The following is a 27309-nucleotide window of genomic DNA, read 5'->3' on the forward strand; positions in this document are numbered from 1 at the left end:
ACAATAGAGATACAGGCATGTTTCGTTAACGCATTGATACACCACGGGTTGAACGCGTGGAACAGAGCTCACCATAGCGTGACCACCCGGTTTTTTAACCGAGTGAACATGATCAGCCAATCGCCTGCGACCAATGTTTATGCGCTTGGGGTAGTCTGTCAGCTGGACGGGACTTCATGATCATTTCGTCAGTTTGTCAAAGTTAGAAAGACCCAGTGATACCTCAGACATATCAACAACATGGCGACGGCAAACGTGACATGGGAGCAGTATACAACTCTTCAACAGAGTTTGGATGACCTTAAAGTTAACCTGGATCAGTTCTTCCTGGTAGTAATGGGCATGGTAGTTTACTGTGAGTACACATTTGTCCATGTTATGTATATGTGTTGCGTACATAATGTTTATTCAAACATATTCAAATACATTTCGAAGATGACAAATAGATTTCATGACCAGATCTTTCAAAATCAGTGATCTCATGGGGTAGCCCATTGTTTCAAGAGGTCACGTATCAGTGTCACGCCAGTTACCCGGAGCATATGTGTCACACGGGTGCAGTTTCTGAAGCCCTTGTTTTATGCGTTTTCCGCCATGATAGACTAAATCCTTTATCGCCCACCCACCCTAAAACCCTAAATGTGTCCCATCCAGGTCCGACAAACGGCTGCTCTAAATCCGTTATCACTTACCCCCTAAATGTGCCCCAACCAGGGGTAAGAGTAACGTAACCCCCCTTGAAACGTATTCTGTTTATTATGATTATTTCAAGGGGTTCAGGTTAGGGTTTAGATTTGGCATTATGTAAGGTTTAGGGTTAGGGTTACGGTAAGCTTTCTATAAAAACATCTATTCTTACAATGAATCTTAGGCATAGAATGATAAAAAACGGGTTACGGGCGGAAGTCTTTCCACTAACCTAATATATTTTTTTCACAACAATTTGTATTTTCACCACATCTGATACCCCTGATTGTTCTTGTGGTACTAGGATTATGAAAATCTCTGCTGTAAATCCATAATCCCTCAAACATTATAAATATCTCCATCCAGGTTTGACACAGAACTGCTATAGGTTCGACAAAGGCACGTCACGATAGAACCCTCCAATCTTGAACGAGGTTGGGGTAGCCTAGTTGTTAAAACGTTCCCTCGTCACACCGATTCCCCACATGGATACAAGGTCCGAATCCCAAGAAAGGTGTCCCCGCCGTGATATTGACGGAGTACTGCTAAAATTGCCGTCAAACTAAATTTACCCACTCACTCACATAATCTCAAACGCATTTACAACACTCTCATTTATACAAAATTACTTGACCGTGAACATCAGTTCTGTAAATGGGTATCCGTTAGGATGCTAATCTTTTAATTCCAAGGACAGTCGCACCACAAAAAGTGAACACCCTGACTGTTGATATATAACCTAAACACATGTTAATTTTACACCGACAATGACAGTGTATCTTGTAATGTTAAAACCTACATTCTTCTATTAAACATTCATGCAAAACCAAACTGCGAGCAGTTGGGCTAACATTAGCATCTCAGTTGAAACATCCGTTCTGTGAATCATCTGGGTAATTTTCCGTTTACTGCGAGAAACCCATTATTTCCCACGTGGCACTGCGTGGATATTGGTAAAAGGAGCGTAAAACTACTCTCACTAACCTACTTTCAATACTAGTGAGTGAGTGAGTTTAGTTTTACGCCGCACTCAGCAATATTCCAGCTGTATGGCGGCTGTGTGTACATAATCGAGTCTGGATCAGACAATCCAGTGATCAACAGCATGAGCATCGATCTGCACAATTGGGAACCGATGAGATGTGTCAACCAAGTCAGCGAGCCTGACCGTTAGTCGCCTCTTACGACAAGCATAGTCGCCTTTTGTGGCAAGCATGGGTTGCTGAAGACCTATTCTACCCCGGATCTTCACGGGTCACTTTCAATATTAACATTAATAAACTCATGCATTCCTCTCCACGGATGGGTACAATGTGTGAAGCCCATTTCTGGTGTCCATATTTCTGGACTATTGCTAAAAGCGGCGTAAAACAAAACTCACCCTGGATTATGTCGGATTAGATTATGTCCCCATCCACTGACGTTTGTACAAGTATGTGATATCGTACCACTTGTTCACATTGTCAGTCACTTGATTGTCTAGTCCAGATTCGATTTTCAGTCCGCTGTCACTCTATTGTGGTAAATATTGAGTGCGGGGTACTGTGTCATATAATATCACAACACTCGAAAAGGTAAAATATCTAGCCCAATAAAACATACGTGTTCAAGTAATAGGAAAACTAATAGTATGTGTTTGTGTTTCAGTGATGCAATGTGGTTTTGCCTTCCTGGAAGCTGGTGCCGTACGGAGCAAGAACTCCACTAACATATTGATCAAGAATCTTATGGACTCCTGTAAGTCTGTTATGAAATATTCGCACCATTTTGCAGATAATAGGCAATACTACCCGCAGTGTTGAGACAGGTACCATATGTCTGAGCCTTCCGGGGTGCCACAATTCGCCGTGGTAGTAGTAGTAGCAGCAGTAGTAGTAGTAGTAGTAGTAATAGTAGTAGTACTTGACATTTGGTCCAATGAAACTCATCGGCAACCCCCACCTCCCACCACCCCCAGAACCATCTTATTGCAAAGTTGCTTGAATGGCAAGGGGGTAGACAAGACGGCACGCCGCCCTGTGACGATATCGGCTATGACGCCAACAACTTCTCTGTCGTGTCCTCCATGGTTACTGATGACGTACAACATTCATGGGAACATAATGTGTATTACTGTACCTTCGCAAACGGTCAGGCCCTGGGGCAGGTACCCGGGTCTGACTCTCCCTATGTGTGATTGGTATAAACCTTTGAAATTTTAGAACTATCACATACACAGAGCTACTCCACACATTTACACCACACATATACTCCACACATCTAAGTCACATATACACCACACATATACTCCACACATTTACACCACACATATACTCCACACATCTAAGTCACATATACACCACACATATACTCCACACATTTACACCACACATATACACCACACATATATACCACGCATATACTCCACACATATACACCACACATATACACATATACACTACAAATATACACCACACACATACACCACACATATACACCACACATATACACCACACATTTACACAACACATATACACCACACATATACACTACGAATATACACCACACACATACACCACACATATACACCACACATATACACAACACATACACACAACACATTTACACAACACATTTACACCACATGTTTACAAAACACATTTACTTTACACATATACTCCACACATATACACCACACATATACGCCACACATACACACCACACAATTACAAAACACATATACACCACACATATACTCCACACATTTATCACCACACATATACACCACACATATATACCACGCATATACGCCACACATACACACCACACAATTACAAAACACATATACACCACACATATACTCCACACATTTACACCACACATATACGCCACACATACACACCACACAATTACAAAACACATATACTCCACACATACACTCCACACATATACACCACACATATACGCCACACATACACACCACACAATTACAAAACACATATACACCACACATATACTCCACACATATACACCACACATATACGCCACACATACACACCACACAATTACAAAACACATATACACCACACATATACTCCACACATATACACCACACACATACGCCACACATACACACCACACAATTACAAAACACATATACACCACACATATACTCAACACATATACACCACACATTTACAAAACACACATACTCAACACATATACACCACACATTTACAAAACACATATACACAACACATATACACCACTGTACACCACACATTTACACCACACATATACTCCATACATCTAAGTCACATGTACACCGCACATATAATCCACTCATATACTCCACACATATACACCACACATATACACCACACATATACTCCATACATCTAAATCACATGTACACCGCACATATAATCCACACATATACACCACACATATACACCACACACATTCACCACACATATTCACCACACATATTCCCCACACATATTCCCCACACATCTACTCCACATATACGCCACACATATACACCACACACATAATTCACACATATACACCTCATATGCACCACACATATGCACCACACATATACACCACATATACACCACACATATTCCACACACATAATTCACACATATATATAATTCACACACATATATACACACATATATATACAACACATATACTCCACACACATAATTCGCACATATACACCACATATACACCACACATATACACCACACACATAATTCACACATATACACCTTACATATACACCACACATATACACCACACACATATACACCACATATACACCACACATATACTCCCCAGATTTACCACTATACATATGCTCCACATACTTACACGAACACCCAGCAACCACAGCTATGAAAGCAATATGGATGGACCACTGAAAATACGAATTGTCGCCAGTCAGTCGCTAGTTATACTTAAGCTTGTTTCATGAAAGAAACGACGGACTGGATCTGATGGATTGTGAGTTGTTTATGCATCTATTGCAACTTAGTGTCCATAGCGTGACACACTTCAGTGGCGACCGGCTCGTTTGGTGAAGAAAGTACAAGTATGCGCATGTTATATTGTTATATCACCAATTGAACCATATCAAATGCGCGTTACCCTCATGGCGGAGTGAATAAATACATGCACATACACAAATGTATCAATGCTCTTATAGAATAGAATACTCGCTCATAATATGGGGATGGGACAGGAAGCACGGCGGGGTTGGGTTTGAGGGTGGGGAGAGGGAAGGGCATTCTGACCCGTTGATAATCATATTCAGTGACGTTTAGAAAGCAAACAGAAATAGCAATGCTAGTGACTTCACCGCCATGTAGCTTAGTCTCACACTGAGACGTTGAAATGTACATAAGTGATATTCCAAAGATGCTTCGCAGAAAGATCAAAGGCTTCGAGAGTACTTTATCATACGATAAAGGCCTAAAGGGTGTCCTACCGTTAGTCATACGTTCCACTAGTAATAGGGGTTAAAACAACATATGGTATGGTTGCCCGCACCAACAACTACCTCTGTAATACCTTTAAATCAAGTGGAATGGTCCAGGAACCAAAAATACAGTTTCACATCAGTAAACTTTAATAATATCTCTTCAGCATGGTATACATGCATAATCTGATCTTGAGCACAGTACACATACATAATCTGATCTTGAGCATAGTATACATACATAATCTGATCTTGAACATAGTACACATACATAATCTGATCTTGAGTATAGTGGACATACATAATCTGAATTGGAACAAAGTACACATACATAATCTGATCTTGAGCACAGTATACATACAAAATCTGATTTTAAACATGGCACACATACATAATCTGATCTTGAGTATAGTACACATTCATAATCTGATATTGAGTATAGTACACATACGTTATCTGATCTTGAGCATAGTACACATACACAATCTGATTTTGAACATAGCACACATACATAATCTGATCTTGAGTATAGTACACATGCATAATCTGATTTTGAAAATAGTACACACACATAATCTGATCTTGAGCATAGTACACATCCATAATCTGATTTTGAGCATAGTACAAAACATAGTCTGATATTGAGCATAGTACACATACATCATCTGATCTTGAGCATATCATACATACATAATCTGATTTTGAGCCAAGTACACATACATAATCTGATCTTGAGCACAGTATACATACATGATCTGATTTTGAACATGGTACACATATATAATCTGATCTTGAGTATAGTATATACATAATCTGATCTTGAGTATAGTACACATACATAATCTGACCTTGAGTATAGTATGCATACATAATCTCACCTTGAGCACAGTACACATACATAATCTGATTTTGAGCATAGTACACCCAAAAAATCTGATTTTGAAAACAGTACATACATTCATAATCTGATCTTGAGCATAGCATACATACATAATCTCATTTAGAGCACAGTACACATAACTAATCAGATCTTGAGCACAGTATACATACATCATTTGATTTTGAACATAGTACACATGCATAATCTGATCTTGAGCACAGGACCATACATAAACTGATTTTGAACATAGGACACATAAATAACCTGATCTTGAGAATAGTATGCATCCATAATCTGATCTTGAGCACGGTATACATACATAATATGATCTTGAGAATAGTACACATACATAACCTGATCATGAGCATAGTAGACATACTTAATCTGATTTTGAACTTAGTACACATACATCGTCTAATTTTGAACATAGTACACATAACTAATCTGATCTTGAGGATAGCATACATCCATAATCTGATTTTGAACATAGTACACATAAATAATCTGATCTTGAGCATAATATACTTACATAATATGATCTTGAGCACAGTACACATACATAATTTGATTTTGACCATTGTATACACACAAAATCTGATCTTGAGCACTGTATAGATACATAATCTAATCTTGAACATAGTACACATAAATATTCTGATCTTGTGAATAGTATACATTCGTAATCTGACTTTGAAAATAGTACACATAAACAATCTGATCTTTAGCATAATATACTTACATAATATGATCTTGAGCACAGTACACATACATAATTTGATTTTGACCATTGTATACACACAAAATCTGATCTTGAGCACAGTATAGATACATAATCTGATTTTGAACAAAGCACACATACATAATCTGATCTTGAGAATAATATTCATCCATAATCTGATTTTGAACATAGATACATAATGTTCTTGAGGATAGTATACATAATCTTGATCTTGAGATGAGTACACATACATATATCTGATCTTGAACATAGTATACATACATAATCTGATTTTGAACATAGTATACATACATAATCTGATATACATACATAATCTGAGCATAGTACACATACATAACATTTGAACATAGTACACATACATAATCTGATCTTGAGCACAGTAGTACACATACATAATCTGATCTTGAGCATAGTATACATACATAATCTGATTTTGAACATAGTACACATACATAATCTGAATTTGAACATAGCATAGTACACATACATAATCTGATCTTGAGCATAGTACACATACATAATCTGATTCTGAGCATAGCATACATACATTATCTGATTTTGAACAAAGTACATACATAATCTGATCTTTGGCATAGTATACATACATAATCTGATCTTGAGCATAGTACACATACATAATCTGATCTTGAACATAGTACACATACATAATCTGATCTTGAACATAGTATACATACATAATCTGATTTTGAACATAGTACACATAAATAATCTGATCTTGAGCATAGTATACATACATAATCTGATTTTGAACATAGTACACATACATAATCTGATCTTGAGCATAGTATACATACATAATCTGATCTTGAACATAGTATACATACATAATCTGATTTTGAACACAGTACACATACTACATAATAATCTGATCCTCAGAATAGTATACATACATAATCTGATTTTGAGCATAGTACAAATACATAATCTGATCTTGAGCATAGTACACATACATAATCTGATCTTGAGCATAGCATACATACATAATCTGATTTTGAGCACAGTACACATACATAATCTGATTTTGAACATACACATACATGACACACATACATAAATCTGATCTTGAGCACAGTATACATACATAATCTGATTTTGAACATAGCACACATACATAATCAGATCTTGAGAATAGTATACCATCCATAATCTGATTTTGAACATAGTACACATACATAATCTGATCTTGAGGACAGTACACATAAATAATCTCATCTTGAGATGAGTATACATACATAATTTGATTTTGAACATTGTATATACACATAATCTGATCTTGAGCATAGTATGCATACATAATCTGATCTTGAGCATAGTATACATACATAATCTGATTTTGAACATAGTACACATACATAATCTGATCTTGAACATAGTACACATACATAATCTGATCTTGAGCATAGTACACATACATAATCTGATCTGAGCATGAGCATAATCTGATTTTGAACATAGTACACATACATAATCTGATCTTTGACACATACATAATCTGATAAAATACATAATCATAATCTGATCTTGAACATAGTATACATACATAATCTGATTTTGAACATAGTATACATACATAATCTGATTTTGAACATAGTACACATACATAATCTGTTCTTGAGCACAGTATACATACATAATCTAATTTTGATCATAGTACACATACATAATCTGATCTTGAGCATAGTACACATACATAATCTGATCTTGAGCATAGTACACATACATAATCTGATTTTGATCATAGTATACATACATAATCTGATTTTGAGCATAGTACACATACATAATCTGATGTTGAGAACATATATACATACATAATCTGATCTTGAGCATAGTACACATAAATAATCTGATCTTGAGCACAGTATACATACATAATCTGATCTTGAGCATAGTACCCATACATAATCAGTTTGAAAAAGTACCACACGCATAATCTGATCTTGAGAACAGTATACATACATAATCTGATTTTGATCATAGTACAAATACATAATCTGATCTTGAGCATAGTATACATACATAATCTGATCTTGAGCATAGTACACATGCAATAATCTGATTTTGAAAATAGTACACATACATAATCTGATCTTGAGCATAGTATACATACATAATCTGATTTTGAACATATAGTACACATACATAATCTGATCTTGAGTATAGTACACATACATAATCTGATCTTGGACATAGTACACATACATAATCTGATCTTGAAGATGAGTATACATACATAATTTGATTTTGAACATTGTATACACACATAATCTGATCTTGAGCATAGTAAACTTACATAATCTGATCTTGAACATAGTATACATCAATAATCTGATTTTGAACATATATACATACATAATCTGATCTTTGAACATAGTACAAATACATAATCTGATCTTGAGTATAGTACACATACATAATCTGATCTTGAGCATAGTACACATCAATAATCTGATTTTGAACATAGTATAAATACATAATCTGATTCTTGAGCATAGTATAGATACATAATCTGATTTTTGAACATAGTACACATACATAATCTGATCTTGAGCACAGTACACATACATACATAATCTAATCTTTTGATCATAGTATACATACATAATCTGATTTTGAACATAGTACCAGTGCATAAATCTGATCTTTGAGCACAGTATACATACATAATCTGATTTTGAACATAGTACACATACATAATCTGATCTTGAACATAGTACACATACATAATCTGATGATTTTGAGTATAGTACACATACATAATCTGATTTTGAAAATAGTACACATACATAATCTGATCTTGAGCACAGTATACATACATAATCTGATCTTGAGCACAGTATACATACATAATCTGATCTTGAGCATAGTATACATACATAATCTGATTTTGAACATAGTACACATACATAATCTGATCTTGAGCATAGTATACATACATAATCTGATTTTGAACATAGTACACATACATAATCTGATCTTGAGCACAGTATACATACATAATCTGATTTTGATCATAGTACACATACATAATCTGATCTTGAGCATAGTACACATACATAATCTGATCTTGAGCATAGTACACATACATAATCTGATCTTGAGCATAGTACACATACATAATCTGATCTTGAGCATAGTATACATACATAATCTGATTTTGAACATAGTACACATACATAATCTGATTTTGAGCATAGTACACATACATAATCTGATCTTGAACAAAGTACACATACATAATCTGATTTTGAAAAATAGTACACATACATAATCTGATCTTGAGCATAGTACACATACATAATCTGATTTTGAAAATAGTACACATACAAAATCTGATTTTGAAAAAGTACACATACATAATCTGATCTTGAGCATAGCATACATACATAATCTGATCTTGAGCATAGTGTACATACATAATCTGATCTTGAACATAGTACACATACATAATCTGATCTTGAACATAGTACACATACATAATCTGATCTTGAACTAGTATACATACATAATCTGATTTTGAACAACAGTATCTGATCTTGACAGTACAAATAATCTGATCTTGAGCATAGTACACATACATAATCTGATCTTGAGCATAGTACATAATCTGACATAGTACATACATAATCTGATTGACCATAGTATACATACAATCTGATCTTGAACATAGTACACATACATACATAATCTGATCTTGAGCATAGTACACATACATAATCTGATCTTGAGCATAGTACACATACATAATCTGATCTTGAACATAGTATACATACATAATCTGATCTTGAACATAGTATACATACATAATCTGATTTTGAACATAGTATACATACATAATCTGATCTTGAGCATAGTATACATACATAATCTGATTTTGAACATAGTACACATACATAATCTGATTTTGAACATAGTACACATACATAATCTGATCTTGAGCATAGTACACATACATAATCTGATTTTGAACACATACATAAGATCTTGAACATAGTACACATACATAATCTGATCTTGAACATGAACATAGTACACATACATAATCTGATCTTGAACATAGTATTTTACATACATAATCTGATCTTGAACATAGTATACATACATAATCTGATTTTGAACATAGTACACATACATAATCTGATCTTGAGCATAGTATACATACATAATCTGATCTTGAACATAGTACACATACATAATCTGATCTTGAACATAGTATACATACATAATCTGATCTTGAACACAGTATACATACATAATCTGATTTTGAACATAGTACACATACATAATCTGATCTTGAACATAGTATACATACATAATCTGATCTTGAACATAGTACACATACATAATCTGATCTTGAGCATAGTATACATACATAATCTGATTTTGAACATAGTACACATACATAATCTGATCTTGAACATAGTACACATACATAATCTGATCTTGAACATAGTATACATACATAATCTGATCTTGAACATAGTACACATACATAATCTGATCTTGAACATAGTATACATACATAATCTGATTTTGAACATAGTAAACATACATAATCTGATCTTGAACATAGTATACATACATAATCTGATTTTGAACATAGTACACATACATAATCTGATCTTGAACATAGTACACATACATAATCTGATCTTGAACATAGTACACATACATATTCTGATCTTGAACACAGTACACATACATAATCTGATCTTGAACACAGTATACATACATAATCTGATTTGAACATAGTATACAGAAATAATCTGATCTTGAACATAGTACACATACATATTCCGATCTTGAGCACAGTATACATACATAATCTGATTTTGAACAAAGTGAACAGAAATAATCTGATCTTGAGAATAGTATACATACATAATCTGATCTTGAGCACAGTACACATACATAATCTGATCTTGAGAATAGTATATATACATAATTGGATTTTGAACATTGTACACATACATAATCTGATCTTAGCAGAGTATACATACATAATGTATGCACTTAAACGGTATCAGTAACACATTATTCTTTATTTAAAAACTTCAATAGCTTAAATAAATTAAATTCACAGTTTCGCAATTAATGGTCAGTTGGGTAGAGATAACCAACAACATCCAGAAATAGAAGTAGAAATAGTTTCGCAATGCGCTGATGTTACAGTCTCAGGTAACGTCCTGAATTCTGTATCTTGGAACTTCTCTAACACCATTGGCGGTTTGCACAAAGAACACGTTAAAAGGAATTTAGAGGTTGTGTAACACTGATAACCCGACCCTTTAGCTGCCCATCTGTCTGAACGAGACTGTTGACTGGGATGGGAGAAGCCATCTTGTTGTCGTCTGCGATTGTGTTTTTCATGAAATCACATATTAATAAAATTTGTTCTTTTGTAACGTTTTGTGGTTTACAGCATTTAATTGGTTCGTTCTCGTAGTAGCGAGACTGAACATTCGTTGTAAATGTGTAGTAAAAACTGTTGAATGAAAAAAGTAGTTCCACATTCCAATTGGGTCATGGAGGTCATGGTCGGACAACTGACCAATGAAATTCGTTTTAGGGTTTTATTACACGTGTGCAACATATCATTTTTATGTACTCGGTTATGTTTCACTTAACGGGTAATAATTTACATTAATAACATTTGTTTATATGCATTCATTACCAAAAACTGTTGCATTCTCAGTGTTAGAAATTAAACTAACCTCAATTTATCTAATTAGCGGGTTAGTCCATTTTGCGCAAAGGGTATATGTCTTTGTTTTTTTAATAACTCCCTCGGTCTACTCCCAGTTGTGAGACTCCCAGTTGTGAGACAGTGGAGTAGGTATTTAGCAAAGAAAACACACCTTACTCCCCTATCTGATAGAATGGATGAACCCCAGCTAATAATGGATTAGCTATTTAACTGATTCTTGTGGAGGTAACTTAATGAAACTCTAAAAGATAAAGTAATTAACCTACTCGAGATAAATGGCTTTAAAAACAAACACTTTGTGTAGGTAACTTCGTGATCATTTGAAAGAGAAATTAATTTACCTACTCAGATTTACGTGTTTGAAAAGTCTAGCAATAACTGTTGTAACTATAATTAATCCAAATGTATTTATTAATCTTTGACTGCTCTTTCCGATCACCATTATGGCAGGCCTTCAACAAGTAGAATATATCACCAGTTCACGATAATCTTTTTCAGCATTTCAGTATCTATTGAAAACAATAAATGCTCTTCAACAAACAATGTCTTCTGTGTTGATTAACTCATTAATGAACTATGCCTCCTGCGGGTACTCTTCAGCAATAGGGCTGTTCCCACTTTCATCGTAGGGATGGGGAAGCACCACCTGTGTGCACTGAACCAAGTAAAACGATGATGTTACCAAGCAAATGTGGATGATTTCAATTCTTGCAAGCGTAAAATATTTGAGCATGTGACCTCATCGTTATCGCTGGGTGGTTGTCGTCATCGGAAGATTGTTTTGGATATCTCTGCACATTGGGGATCTGTACTTGTGTACCAGTTTACGTTCAATGTTCTTCAATCGACCGGAGCCAAAACTATCGAGTGTGTGTCATTAGGTGTAACCCCTGTGCTTGAATGTGACATTGTTGAGGTTACGTTCACTATCAATGGGGGACTACTCTTCTTCGCCACATCCTTCTCGTTTTCCCGAGCCAGAAACTGCCACTGGGAATGTAATGGAATTTAAGGAGTTTTCAGTATGAAATGTGAGTTGATTACATTCTGCATGTTATCAAGACATTATCTTTATTTATTATCATGCGTCGGAGGAATGTCTTGAGCAATGACTTTTGTGTAGATCAACCATTCCTGTACACGTTCGATTGAATAGATAAGACGTGTGCCGCCATTTGCACTCATGAAGCCTTGCAAAACGTTCCATGTTGTACAGTGTTTCAACGAGTGTGTTTTGGTTCTGATTGTCATGAGTGAATTTGATAACATTGGAATTACAAAGTATCTCGGAGCTGTAAGTGAGTCTTCATCATGTTTATCAGTGAAAAATGTGATCTTCATCAATGCATCAAAGAAACAACGAGGCAAATCGATCTCACAATGGACAGGCACTGGCGTTATCGTGTCAGGTATTTTTGCAAGACGACACATGGCACTTGTCGCATCTCTCCAGTAAAAGTACCAGTGTTGTATATTTTGAATGTTCGAAGGGAATTCCTGGCTTTATCTCTAACGATGATTTTCACATAATTGTTTACACAGGTATCACTGATTGTACGAGCCATTTTGAATTCGCGACTAGAAATCAAAAGTTTTGATAGATGGAATTACAAAATAAATAGATTCGTGTTATATTTATTTTACTTGTGACTCATTGTATAAATACCTGTTTATGTTGCAATCGCGAAAATATATAACAGGGAGGTGTAAAGGGGTATTTTGTGCACGAGTAACAAATTTCTGTTCGATAGAAGCACAAGTAACTTATCAATGAATTTCAATCAGGAAAGTAGTCCGTCATAACCTGACCCTAGGTCATCACCATGGAGTCGCCAATCACGGGATTAGAAATCGATCTCACACATATGTGTGATACCAGTTTTCTCACATGGGTTTCTCACCCACGGGTGTGTAAGAAATAGCTGTCCTCTATGCTCCTTTCTAGTAATGTAAAGTTGTTTTGTTTTAGCATGGAGGTTTACCTGAACACATAATTTCAGCAACTTGTTCCTTCTAGTTGTGGCCGGCATAGCGTACTGGACAATAGGGTATCCCCTGGCGTATGGTTCGGGCAACAGTTTTATCGGCTTTTCCTACTGGGCATCTGATGGTCTGCCGGACACAGAGTACGCCAGTTTTTTCTTCCAGTACGTTTTCGCCGCCACAGCTGCCACCATAGTGTCCGGCGCCATGGCCGAGAGATGCGAGTTCATTGCCTACTTCGTCTACAGCTTCTTCATAACAGGTACGTGGAAAACCGAACTAAACATCAACATCAATCCAGACCCCTGTAGATTCTACAACCACAAGTAGACATCGCCTTGGCTTAATGTCATCATCCCATGGGTTGACATCATACAGGATGTCGAGTGAGTGAGTGAATGGTTCGTTACTTTCACGCCGCACTCAGCAATATCTCAGCTATATGGCGGCGGTCTGTATATAATCGAGTCTTGACCAGACAATCCAGTGATCAACAACATGAGCATCGATCTACGCAGATGGGATACGCTGACATATGTTAACCATGTCAGCGAGCCTGACCACCCGATCCCGTTAGTCGCCTCAAAGGACAAGCATGAGCTACTGCAGACCAATTCTGCCCCGGATCTTCACGGGTTTCAGACTTGGTATGTGCATGAGTTTCAAGAAGCCAAACATAATCCGTATTTTCAAAAACACGTTTTACGCGCTTGATTCCAGCATCTTAATTTCTCCAATCAAGTGAATCAGTACTTTGAAGAGTGCTGTTCACTATCTAACAATTACTAGATTCCCAATAATGACCTGCCTGATATACATGTCTAACTTAGGGTCCCTCTGAGCTGAATAATTTTTGGTCAATAATACACGTTCCATGTTGTAGCCGTTGTGTACCCTGTCGTCACTCACTGGGTGTGGACATCTGATGGTTGGTTGGCCGCCGGCGGAACATATGGAAACATTACTGCCAGCTATCAGGTCAGTAAACACCCAATGAATATACCCCAAGAAAGGTGCTTGTGTTCCTCCTACTGTCACTAGGCCCTACATAGCCGATAGAAGGCAATGTTGTGACGTTAGTATCATGTGATACCAGTAAAATGCTTCGTAAATGGTTACCAGTCTGGAGTTGCATGATAGTGATAATGTAGAACATAGAGGGGTGGAGCTCGGTATCCCTACATCCATGGTGAGTTGAAAGGGTCCAACTCAATCGGTATAACCAATCACCAGATCCAATCAAGCCAAAGCCTAAGTATACACTACAAAGCACTTTTTCTTGCAGATACAAAACTAGAATTATACAATATCTTTGTTTGAAAATATACACTATTTTTCTCACATTGAGATTGGGAAACTCAAAATAAGTGCAGGAATATTATGCCATTATGGGGACTTGAGCGCATGGTGCGCATGTAATCTGGTCACGTGTCTAGTTCCCACAATTTCTATAGTGAAAATAATTGCGTGATATATATTCACAAAACGATACGGCGTGTATACACGGCACATATACATTTGAAACTGTAAGCTGCAGTATATAGAGAATACTACACGAGGTCTCATTACATACGAATTATACGAAACGAGTGTCCTCCCTATGGTATCTGACTGAGCGAAAGCGAGGTCAGAAACCATAGGAAGGTCACGAGTTTCGTATAATTCGTATGTAACGAGACCGAGTGTGGTATTTTATTTAATACCCAAGATTATTTATTACAAACCAAAACCGGTTTCATAAAGAGGTTGCAGAAGAATTGTTCTGTAATACACTTTTTGCATGACATCACTACGCCTTGCTCGTTTGTCCCCTTGGTAACCGACGTCACGATGCATGTCAGTTGTCATCGCCTCTCGTACAGCCTCCTACAGTAAACTACTCCGTAGCACCCTGTTTCTTAGTTTGCACTTGCGGCACTCGGCTGACATCACTGGTGGAAACTTTGCGTTTATGTTTTTGGACGGATATAATGTCTCAGTTCGACTCACAATTAAAGAGCGATACGGCAACGTTCGCAATGTTTGCAATCCCACAATGCATATCAGTTGTAGAATGAATGAATTCACGTGTTTGTTATGAATGACAAAGTAGTTCCGTCACAACGTGACCTAATTGAGAGGTCATCGGTTATCCAATCAAATCGTTAGAATTTCAGGTCAAGTCGTTACGACACAGGTCAACGCGATACGACACTCGTGTGACGTACGAGATCAGTATGCAACTACCCATACGTTGACCACGTGGGTAATAAAGGTAACTCAAGTATTACGTGGTTTCAATTATAAACCTTCACCTCAAGGAACATACCAAGTATACACATTAATATTGACGCATGACATCGCCTCCGTCGGCCTTCACAACACGGTGCGTCCACTGACTGAATACGACAATCTCCCAATTCATGCCATGACAGTACTACCATACATATCCCAAAACAAATGAACCAAAGTCTGCAACGAGTCGACAAATGAATCTCTCGAAATAGGAGAAAATGATACACAGTATAAAATTTAAACGTTACTTTGTTAATATTAACAATGGGCATTTTCTCCGAGCACACAAATATTTCCACAACAAGTTTTGTTTTTGCCAAGTTTCGCCTTGACACTTTGTGTTGGTGTTTAAGACTATTTGTTATATGGTTTGTAAAACTATGAGAAATACAGATATGCACTTATCGTTGCTGAGTATGAAATATAAAGGAAACGTGACTTTCAAAGTGATTAAGTAATGTGTCGAAACTAACGAGATTTACGATGTACCTAACCTTCAGAAATTATACTTTACTGCAATCACAGTGGATGATGTCAAAACACTGTAAATGCTTATCGACATGCACGCATCACAAACATCTACCCACAACAAGTGAATCGGGACCTAAAACCTTCTTTTGTTGTTATTATTTTATCATTATAAGATATATATATATATGCTTTCGTGTGAACTGGACTGAAACATTCACTCGGGAACATATCTATCTATGTTTGAGAGAAAGCTGTAAGAATCTTGGGTCGAATTCTCTCTCGGAATCCTACGGGCTAACATGGCATGAGTAATACTAACGCTAATGCTACAATAATGATTCTTCTCCAGGACTTCGCTGGCAGTGGTGTGGTACACATTCTTGGGGGAACTGCTGCCTTTTGTGGGGCTGTCATGCTTGGACCAAGACTTGGCCGATTCCACCCCGACCAGCGAGGGCCGATCGATCTCCGAGGACATTCAGTTCCTGTAAGTATTAGTCACAGAAAAAAACACATAATGGAAGCACTCTCCATTGTTAATACGTGTACCTGGATACTCCCTGCTGTAGTTTAGAACACTGATCATTGTCCATTCTGTTTCCTCTGTCCAAACAATCATCCGGACTTCGGCTGTAGGTAGTGGTGTTCTTAAACACCATTGACTCATGTCTTCACAGGATATTGTACGAACCCCTTTTGGGTATAGGTTTGTCTGCAAATATTCGGCTTAAAACATAGATACTGAGCTGAAAGTATCAAATGTATGGCTGATGAAGGTATATAATATGAGAATGACAATGAATCCCCACTAAAAGCAGCTTCTGTTGTACGATTCTCGCATCTGTTGCATACGTCACGCACACATGCAGAGGCATGTCAATCGTTCACCTGAAAAAAAGATACTGGGATACATATGGTACAGCCCAAACAGGCAATTGCTTAGGACATGTTTTCTGTCACTGATGTGTCAGATTTGTAATATCCCTTTATATGTCTGCCTTAACCTTTCAATTTTTCTGTAAGGCATTGGAAGAAACTTGAAAGAAGGTCTGAGAATGTGTCGTTTCCTGCGTTAAACTGAATGAGAATACTAGTTTCACTGATTTTGATTCTGTTTGTGATGTGTTCTGGATCACATATTTATCCATTTGTTTCAGCTGGCCGCTCTTGGGGGATTCATATTGTTGTTTGGTTTCCTGGCCTTCAATGGGGGCTCTGCTCTAATGATCTCCGGTGAAGGTAGCGGCGCTAGCATCAGTGTCTCTGTTGTCAACACCATCATCTCTGGTTCCATGTCAGCTTTTGTCTCCCTCTTCATCCACAAGACTGGGTACTTTGGGACACGCCACTGGAGCCTCCTTAGCACCATGAATGGCGCCCTCACAGGCATGGTGAGTACGACGGGCATTGCTTGTGAAGATTAGGTAAAATTCATTTTTCTGTATCGATTTGTATCGAAGAGAAGAAAACAACGTGAGACTTTGCTGAATGCTTGTCACGGTACAATCTCCGCGTGTTGTTTGTTAGCAACCCGTTGAGTGTCGTCTCCAAATACGAATGTGTATAACAGCGTTCTCGCATCTCCGCACCAAGGCCAATTTCTGGTGTTCCCCGTCGTCGCATTACAGGACTAATAGTGGCGTAAAACAATACTCAATTCACCAAGTCACTGACAGATTTATTTATTTCCTGCGTTTAAGCGGCTATTTGTTGTATCGTGGACACTCAGCAAATTGGGATCAGTACCATCAACAGGTCTTTTACAAATGACACCTTGTATATTTTGAAAACAAGAACACTTGAATGGCTGAGCATCTGTTTAAAGCTGTCTTGAAAATCTGTATCAGAATGAGCACAGTTAGATTAGTGTAGTAGATCATCCAAATGAAATGCAGGTGTTACACAGTTACCTTCCCAAGGGGTACAACCCGTGAACATCCGGGTTAGAACAAGTCTTCAGCAACCCATGCTTGCCGTAAGAGGCGACTAACATGATTGGGTTGTCAGGCTCGCTGACTTGGTTGACACATGTCATCGTATCCCGATTGCATAGATCGATGTTCATGCTGTTGATCACTGGATTGTCTGTCCCAGACTCGGTTATTTACAGACCGCCACCAATCAAACCAAGTAACCAGCTCAAAGGGTACAAGAAAGCTCGGGATATACTCTAACATTAATTAAAGAAGAGTTGTTTAATATATTTCCATCTGTATATATGCACATTTTTAGACATTTTCAAGCTTCAGAAAATATTACACGGGCCCAGAAAAAAATGTTATCGGTGTACAAATTTAGCGGGAGGAGAGATTTTTTCCTTCACTGTCGGACATGAAGGTTTGAATGTCTCCAGTGTGTGAACGACTCATGTTGAATGTTTTCCACAGGTGGCAGCCTGCGCTGGGTGTAACGTCCTCTACCCTTGGGGGGCCCTCATCGTCGGCTTCTTCGCCGGCATCTCGTACAAAGTTTGGTCCAGTTTCATGCACAGATTGAAAGTCGACGATCCTTTGGACGCGGTGGCAGGTGAGCTGGGAGGGAAACCTCACGCCGGCATGTTCCTATTCACACGGGGACGGACGGTCGGTTTAAAAAGTGGGGGCATGGGAAACAAGTTCGTCCAAGCGCCTCTATTTGCGGTGAAGAGTTGCGTTCCTTGGAGACGCTTTATATAACTTACGGTTCTCCACCGATAGTAACATGACACGCGCTGACAAAACTGTGATACTCACTCATTCACGAAGTAACTCGTACTTTTAACATTCACTTTGGTTGGACTATCAGCACATAGAGCGATTGCAGCGAATAGTATTATTTTGTTTATGGAACGTTGCACTAAGGTTTATCAACAGTTTCTGCACCAAATTCTTGTGAAATAAATTCCATCCACTTAGAAAGTTCGTAAGGTGGTTGTTGCTTTTTAAAATCATTACGAACCAACAGAATGGTCACTTGTTCATGAACAAAGAAAGTGCATCTCCATTTTGTTACTTGTGAAATTTGTTTCATATTTCAGTTCATTTCGGTGGCGGTTTGTGGGGAGTCCTTTCTGTGGCGTTTCTGAAAAGAGAGGAGGGCATACTCTTTGCCTGGGACAAGAAATCAGGTTTGGTAAGACGGCGCTTTACTGATGAATTCAGAAACAGATTGTGGGTCAACCCCAAATTACCGTTGTTAATGTCATCATCCACAGGTCTGTTTGTACCATTCGTCACATTACTGACATACATCTGGATACAGGAGACCCATCCTTATATTTTCTCCGATCACTACTTCAGCACACGAGCTTTCGTTCTGTGTAAGAAATAAGCCGATCAACCCTGCTGACAAAGTAATATTGGGGACAAAACTTTAAACACTTCATTTTTTGTAGACTACCTAGTAGGAATTAGACTTCCAATAGATTTTCATAGTGTAGGCCTGCACAAATAAATATTTTGAAAGAAAATGAAATTCAGAGTAAAAGTGGTGTCTTCGTATCAACGTAACGGATAAACGAATAATTTGCATAAACGTGTTCGGCATCAGAGATATTGAAATCATTGCAAGATGTGACTAGACATTGAGTGGACCATGAACACTTCATTCACAAGCTTTCCCGTAAGCATTGTGTACCGGGAATTACGAAAATGGGGCATGGTGGAACAAGTTAAATACGGCGACGCAGTTCTCATTTGCGTTTCTTGGTGTACCAGAATTCTGTGATTGTTTCTTCAGATCAGACCCGTGAAGGTCCGGGTTAGATTATTGAACTTCAGTAATCCATCCTTGTGGTAAGAGGCGACTAATGGGATCGGGTGGTCAGGCTCGCTGACTTGGTTGACACATGTCATCGGTTCCCAGTTGCTCAGATCGATGCTAATGCTGTTGATCACTGGATTGTCTGGTCCAGACTCGATTATTTACAGACCGCCGCCATATAGCTGGAATATTGCTGAGTGTGGCGTAAAAGTAAACTCACTCACTCACTCACTCTTCCGATCGCCGATTCGCGGTGATGCTGTTGTGATATTTGTCAGCACCAAACCCTTGCTTGTGGTAATCTTCCTAAGATCCGCCTGATTTTCAGCATCTGGTTCACACTGCGACTGAAACAGCTGAAAACGGTGGGGGGTCTGCCTGACTGTACGTGTGGACTACAAGCTACGCTATGCGATGAGATCTGTCAATGATTGTCATTTTACGGCTCAGTCGGACACTGTCATATACCTGCAGATGTAGTGGGGTACACTAGGAGTCAGGGCGTTCGCTCGTCGACGACCCGGGTTCGATTACGAATGGGTACCATGTGTGAAACCCATTTCTGGTGTCCCCCGCGATGATATTGCAGGAATATTGCTAAAAGCATCTATAACACCAGACAATAAATGATCGATCGGATTCATCGTCACATTCTTCACGAACATATTAACAAAAACGTCTGATGAAAATTTGTATGTTGTGTTAAAGTACGGATGGTATCAACAAAGTGCCTGTCACACGTTTCTAAAAATGCCGAAGAAATATTTCACAACAAATGAAAAGTACATTACACGTGTAACTTGGTGCTTCTTCATCATTACGTTTGGTAGGGGACCCTATAGTGGTTAAAGCGTTCGCTCATCACGCCGGAGACCCGGGTTCGATTCCCAACAAAGGCACAACATGTGATGCCCATTCCTGCTGTGCCCCCGCCGTGATATTGCTGGATTATTGCTAAAAACGGCTTAGAACTAAACTCACCCACTCACTTCTTCAGATTTTGGCGTGGCAGATTGTAGGCGTTGCCGCCATTACTGCATGGACAGCAATACTGTGTCTCGTCATGTTCGGCATTCTCCGGCTGCTCGGTAAACTTCGGGTGGACGAGGCTTTGGAACGGAAAGGTTTGTATTGCCTGCATATAATGTACGGCATCCTTTTGTATTTATTCGGAAGCAAAATGGTGAGTGAATATTGCATAAGGCCGCACCATCAGCTTTCCGCGGTGAAGGAAGCAAAATATATGGCTCATGTCTCATTCATTTCACGTCTTAACGTGACGGCTGATCAATGAAGATGCGGTACGGTTAGAGTTTTAACGGGAAATGTAGTCTGACTGTATTAGCTATTTCCATATTAAACAAGCGTGTATATGTCTGTGTCAGTGATCGATGCATTGGTACCTAAGATACTTACGGTACGTTGTCGACATGTCAATTACATGGCGTGTGCAATCACACCGCCAAAACCACGGATTCCTTTCACACACGGGGACAATATGGTGTCCCCGACCATGATAATACTTACTAACAGACAGACAGACAGACAGACAGAGAAGTTTATTTCTCAACCAACCAACGGTGGTTCATGAGAATATATAAATACATAGGTAAACAAATATATACATGGCAAGTGGCTGGACATGATCATTTGAATATTACTTAGTAAGCGATTTATACAATACATTCAGAAATGACTTTAAGTTCCTTAGATGTTTAGTAGTTTTATTACATAATAATTTCTTTAACATTGAATGTTTTTGGAGATCACACATATATGTCGCGAGATAGGTATTTCGCTGTTGGAGAAGGGTTTCACATCTAAAGAGATAGTGAAACTCATCCCCAACAACGTTAGCGTTACACAGCTTACATATTCTTTCCTCTTTTTGAATAGAACAATATGTACACGCGTCAGAGTGTTTTCATCATCATGCTACGAGGCTGCATTGATTTTTTGTTTATTCGTGAACAGGACTTGACATCCCTAAGCACGGCGAGCCAGCGTACCCCATGGAGTCGTACGGGCATGGCTGGGTGGAGCGAATCCTGAAGGTGCTGGAGGACGGTAGACTGTCGGAGATAAAGCAAGGTTCGGTGCTACTTCAACATAAATCACTCTTGATTATGTCATGATGTATAGACAGACTATGGCCATTGTATTTATGTTCGTGGGCTTTCGAAAAAATCGCGTTTATCCTTCACGAAACCAATCAGGCAGAACACGATTGTATCATATAATCAGATTTGATCTTATAATTTTTAACACAACTGTTTATCAAAGTCTTTATTTTATTACAAGCTTATAAGGTTACTTTTACAACCTCATGGGAAAGTTTGTAATAATATGTATAATTTCTCGATTTGTTACAACATAATGAACACGTATATTCAGACAGATTCGTGTTATCAGAGGCAGCTATCTGACAGTACTTGCCACATAACCAAACAAGGTTCCAATGTTCCTGATGTATTTTTGGCACATCAGTAACGAATTTAATACCTTGATGTTGGTGAATGTCAGTTTCTGTGGCAGAAGCAAGGATAATTGTCTGAGAAAATTATGTGTCTTCAATAGTGATAGCTGATACCTGTCGTATTTAAACAGTGGTGCATATGTATCGGTGACTATTTGCAGTAGACGTGATCATTGACGGTATGAGCCTAAGTGGGAGTTCACAATGGAGGCATGGATGTCGTTATTTATTCTTGTCTCGTAGGTTTTCACATTTTAATTTTGACATTTTAACTCAAGGTTAAGGTCGTGTAGTTGGAGGTCAGACAAATCATACACATCAATCAACTAATTATTATGATTATAAGCCACTTTTTTCGTCATTCTAAAAACTGAAAAGGAATATGGCCGAATAAAAGAATTCTGATAGAGCAGCTTTACGTTCTTTACAAATATGTGATCATCATTAGAACCGGTTTGATGGAACGTTTTCAAATAGCTTTTCACCCGAAATGCTGCAGATACCTGCATTCCAATGGACTGATTTCAATTGTTGAGTGTATATTCCTTCATTACTTGTCTCATTACTTGATAAGAGTGAAGTACGGATTCCTCTCCTTATCATGATACATGTCTTGGTCGCGGGTTCGAATCTCAGATTATCCCACAGTACAATGCCAGTGACGGTCTGACATGTATTTTGTAAGTCACTCACTCACTCCGTCTGTTTATCCATGCAGAGATCGGGGAGATTATAAAGGTAAGATTGTCCATGCAGCGGTATGCTCTGACATAATCACATTAATGTACTCACATAGCATCAAATATATAAGTTATTAATACTTACCACATATTTACCTACAAATCTCACTCTATAAACCTCCATTTGTAGTGGGGGTCATTATGTACATTATTCAGTAAACTTTCAACGAATAATGTACCATAATCAAATTGGGTGAGATAAACTAGACTTAGAAATCACGTCGGCAATATTTCAGCCTTATCGTGAGTTAGTGCCACAGTTAGATTATAAGGTGACATATAAGGTAAGGTGGTTATCATTTCACTTCTTCCTGGTGCACGGCAAACAGTATATTCGGCTCGAAGACTGCGTCTGTATCTACTTTACACTACGATCTGGTATTTCAGTGGGCTAACACTAAAATCGGTATTAGTCCGAAATACAACAGGCAAATCCGGCCCTAGCCCACACTCTATAAGGCACGCACACACACGCTCACACACGCACGCAGGCACACGCACAAACACAAGCACAAGCATAAGCACACATGCACCACGAGTTTACCATCCCCACCCCCCACCGCTCCCATGACGTTAGCCCATGTAGCTAGAACCACTTCATGTACTAACTTGTCGTATCCAATTACATTTATATTAATTTACTTACAGCATAACGTATCACTAACTACGTGTATGGTAATACAGGGTGTAATGGTTACTTGTCCTCAGGTCGCATACTGGTATTCCAGTAACATAACACGTGTCTGCGACCTGCCTCACTTTTGGAATTCCTCCAAAATGAATGATGATTATGATGATGATTTGGATATTTTACATGCGCATTCAGACAAAATGCATATTTCGTACATGGGACGCTGTTGTGTTCGGTTCAGTTCGGTAAAAGACTCCTACATTCACATAACAGATGTCTGCATGAACCAATTGCTTAAGAATTAAACCATTTTTGGTCAATGTGTCATTTTGCTACATTCATTTAGATTCCTATACTAATATATGAAGACGTACACAGTTGTTTATCCGTGTTTGTACAGATATTCAGGTATTGCTGACAACATGTAGCCATTCTGTATTCCGCAGCACGGATGGTTCAATCTTCCGAGCCGACAAAAAATACGTTTGCTGAGTTGCACCCATAGGCGTGCGTAAATCTATGCACGTGTTTCAAATCTGAGATTTCTGAAGATCTGATATAATAACACATTTTATTACTTGTAACTTTGTAAGTCTTAGGTTTCACAAAAGTTCTGAAATTTTGGTTTACATCCCACACTAAAACAAACAGCTGTGTTATAACAGAAATACTGCTCAGTGCGACGTAAAACAGCATTGACTCACAAATAAGTTACAAATCCCCCTGTCTTGCTGAACATCAGTTCTGACCCGATCGTCTTGCATGTCTCATTAACCTTATTAACTGTAATGACGGTTTCACAACTAACGTAGGTCTCATCAAACTCTGACAGATTTCAAGTAACTGTAAACACTGACATTGGCCAAAACGGAAGCCAACTGAATTTGAGATATATAGTGAACCACAGTGTAACTAATAACTCACATCCGAATTACAAATATTTTTTGGTTTCTTGTAATTTAGCATGTCCGTGAATTAAAGTTTCCCGTCCAATTTCGTGAGACAAATTGGATTGTAAATATCGTCACGTCTTCATGCTTCATGTACTGACTGACTGACTGAGTATGGTTTTACGCCGCTTTTAGCAATATTCCAGCAACATCACAGCGGGGAACACCAGAAATTGGCTTTACACATTGTACCCATGTGGGGATTCGAACCCGGGTCTTCGGCGTGACGAGCCAACGCTTTAACCACTAGGCTACCCCACCGCCCCGCTTCATGTACAGAATGGATGCTTAATAATATAAACTATATTGAAGGTATTTTGAGGATTACGTTTCATCAATTTGAATTTAAAAATGAAACACTCATGTTTATGATTTTCTCATTCAGTATATTGTTATATTCAGTTGTTCCTGGTATTGACAACGAGGGGTACAAAAATGATGAAAATCATTTAATCGGCTTTGACTCCCCGGAAGTGGAGGTGATGAATAACAGCAGGATCAAGACAACCAAACATCCCCTCCCAACCAAAAACGGTGCTCCGCGTGATCTCGTCACCACGCAGATGTAGATGGGGCTGCTTCAGTGACTTAGATCCCTGCCCCGAACTGCACATTTCAAGGTGGACAAGTTTTGCCCAGATGGGCAGTGACTCGATATGGTCACATCGAAGTCTCAAGGCTGAGGCATCTACTTTAAAACGAACGTTCAAAAGCCGCATGTTTGTTGACTAAGGCGGGGAAGGGGTTTCAAAATTGTATATAGGAAGAACATTCACGATTCAGTGTAGAGAATTCCACGTATTGCATACATTTTATGATTTTGGAGATATTAAGACTGTGGCGTACTTCAATGGGAATTTATAAGACAGAATGGACATACACTTGGTGACAGACCCGTAATCCACGGAACAATAATCAGGAGAGTAAATTCATCTGTTTCCCACATGTAACTCAAGTAATTTTAAATTTGGCACTGTAACAGTTAACATTTTCAAATATATATACGTTTCACACTTTGCTAAGGATCAAATCGTGGATTCAAGACAATACTATGATGTGGGTTTAAATTTGGTTAAATATCTAAGCTTATTGTAAGCATGGATCCTAGGTTCAGTATGTCATTTCATCTTGTGGAACCCATACCTGCAATTGACAGGTGTTGTGTACTTGTCAAAGACTCATCCCATGATTTTCAAAATGGTTTATTGGTGCCATGAAAACCGTTTTGATGGCTACTCATGTATCAAGTGCATAAGTTAGATTAAAGTGACTGTTTGCCTACAGAGGGGTTACCATATTATTGTGTATCCCGTTTTAAATGGATACAATTTCAAATTATGAATCTACTTTTAAGTAAAGTTGCGTATGTGTGTGATCCTTAGCAAAGTGTGAGTAGTATATTACCATATACAGATATTATACAGATACTTAGGTTTTACTGTCTATTCGTCATATGCACTTTGTATACGTCTTCATTAATGTGAATCTTATGACGGATGATTGTTCTGACAATGTCTACTTCATCTTGTATAGCATCTCGCCAG

The 27309-nt window shown here is 38.1% G+C and overlaps 1 protein-coding gene across 1 annotated transcript; it reads left to right on the plus strand.

Moving 5' to 3' along the window:
• Window positions 1-172: 172 nt before the first annotated feature.
• On the plus strand, window positions 173-27024 carry LOC124260236 (putative ammonium transporter 1). The gene is made up of 11 exons (XM_046694492.1): window positions 173-355; window positions 2335-2424; window positions 14517-14744; window positions 15366-15460; window positions 17577-17714; window positions 18385-18618; window positions 19615-19753; window positions 20244-20338; window positions 21966-22092; window positions 22943-23059; window positions 26168-27024. Exons 1-11 carry the CDS (start codon window positions 241-243, stop codon window positions 26332-26334), a joined length of 1545 nt encoding a protein of 514 aa, XP_046550448.1. The 5' UTR covers window positions 173-240; the 3' UTR covers window positions 26335-27024.
• The last annotated feature ends 285 nt before the right edge of the window (window positions 27025-27309 follow it).

This window comes from Haliotis rubra, unplaced genomic scaffold, assembly GCF_003918875.1.
Source record: "Haliotis rubra isolate DU_JTF1 unplaced genomic scaffold, ASM391887v1 Scf756, whole genome shotgun sequence".
Lineage (NCBI taxonomy): Eukaryota > Metazoa > Mollusca > Gastropoda > Lepetellida > Haliotidae > Haliotis > Haliotis rubra.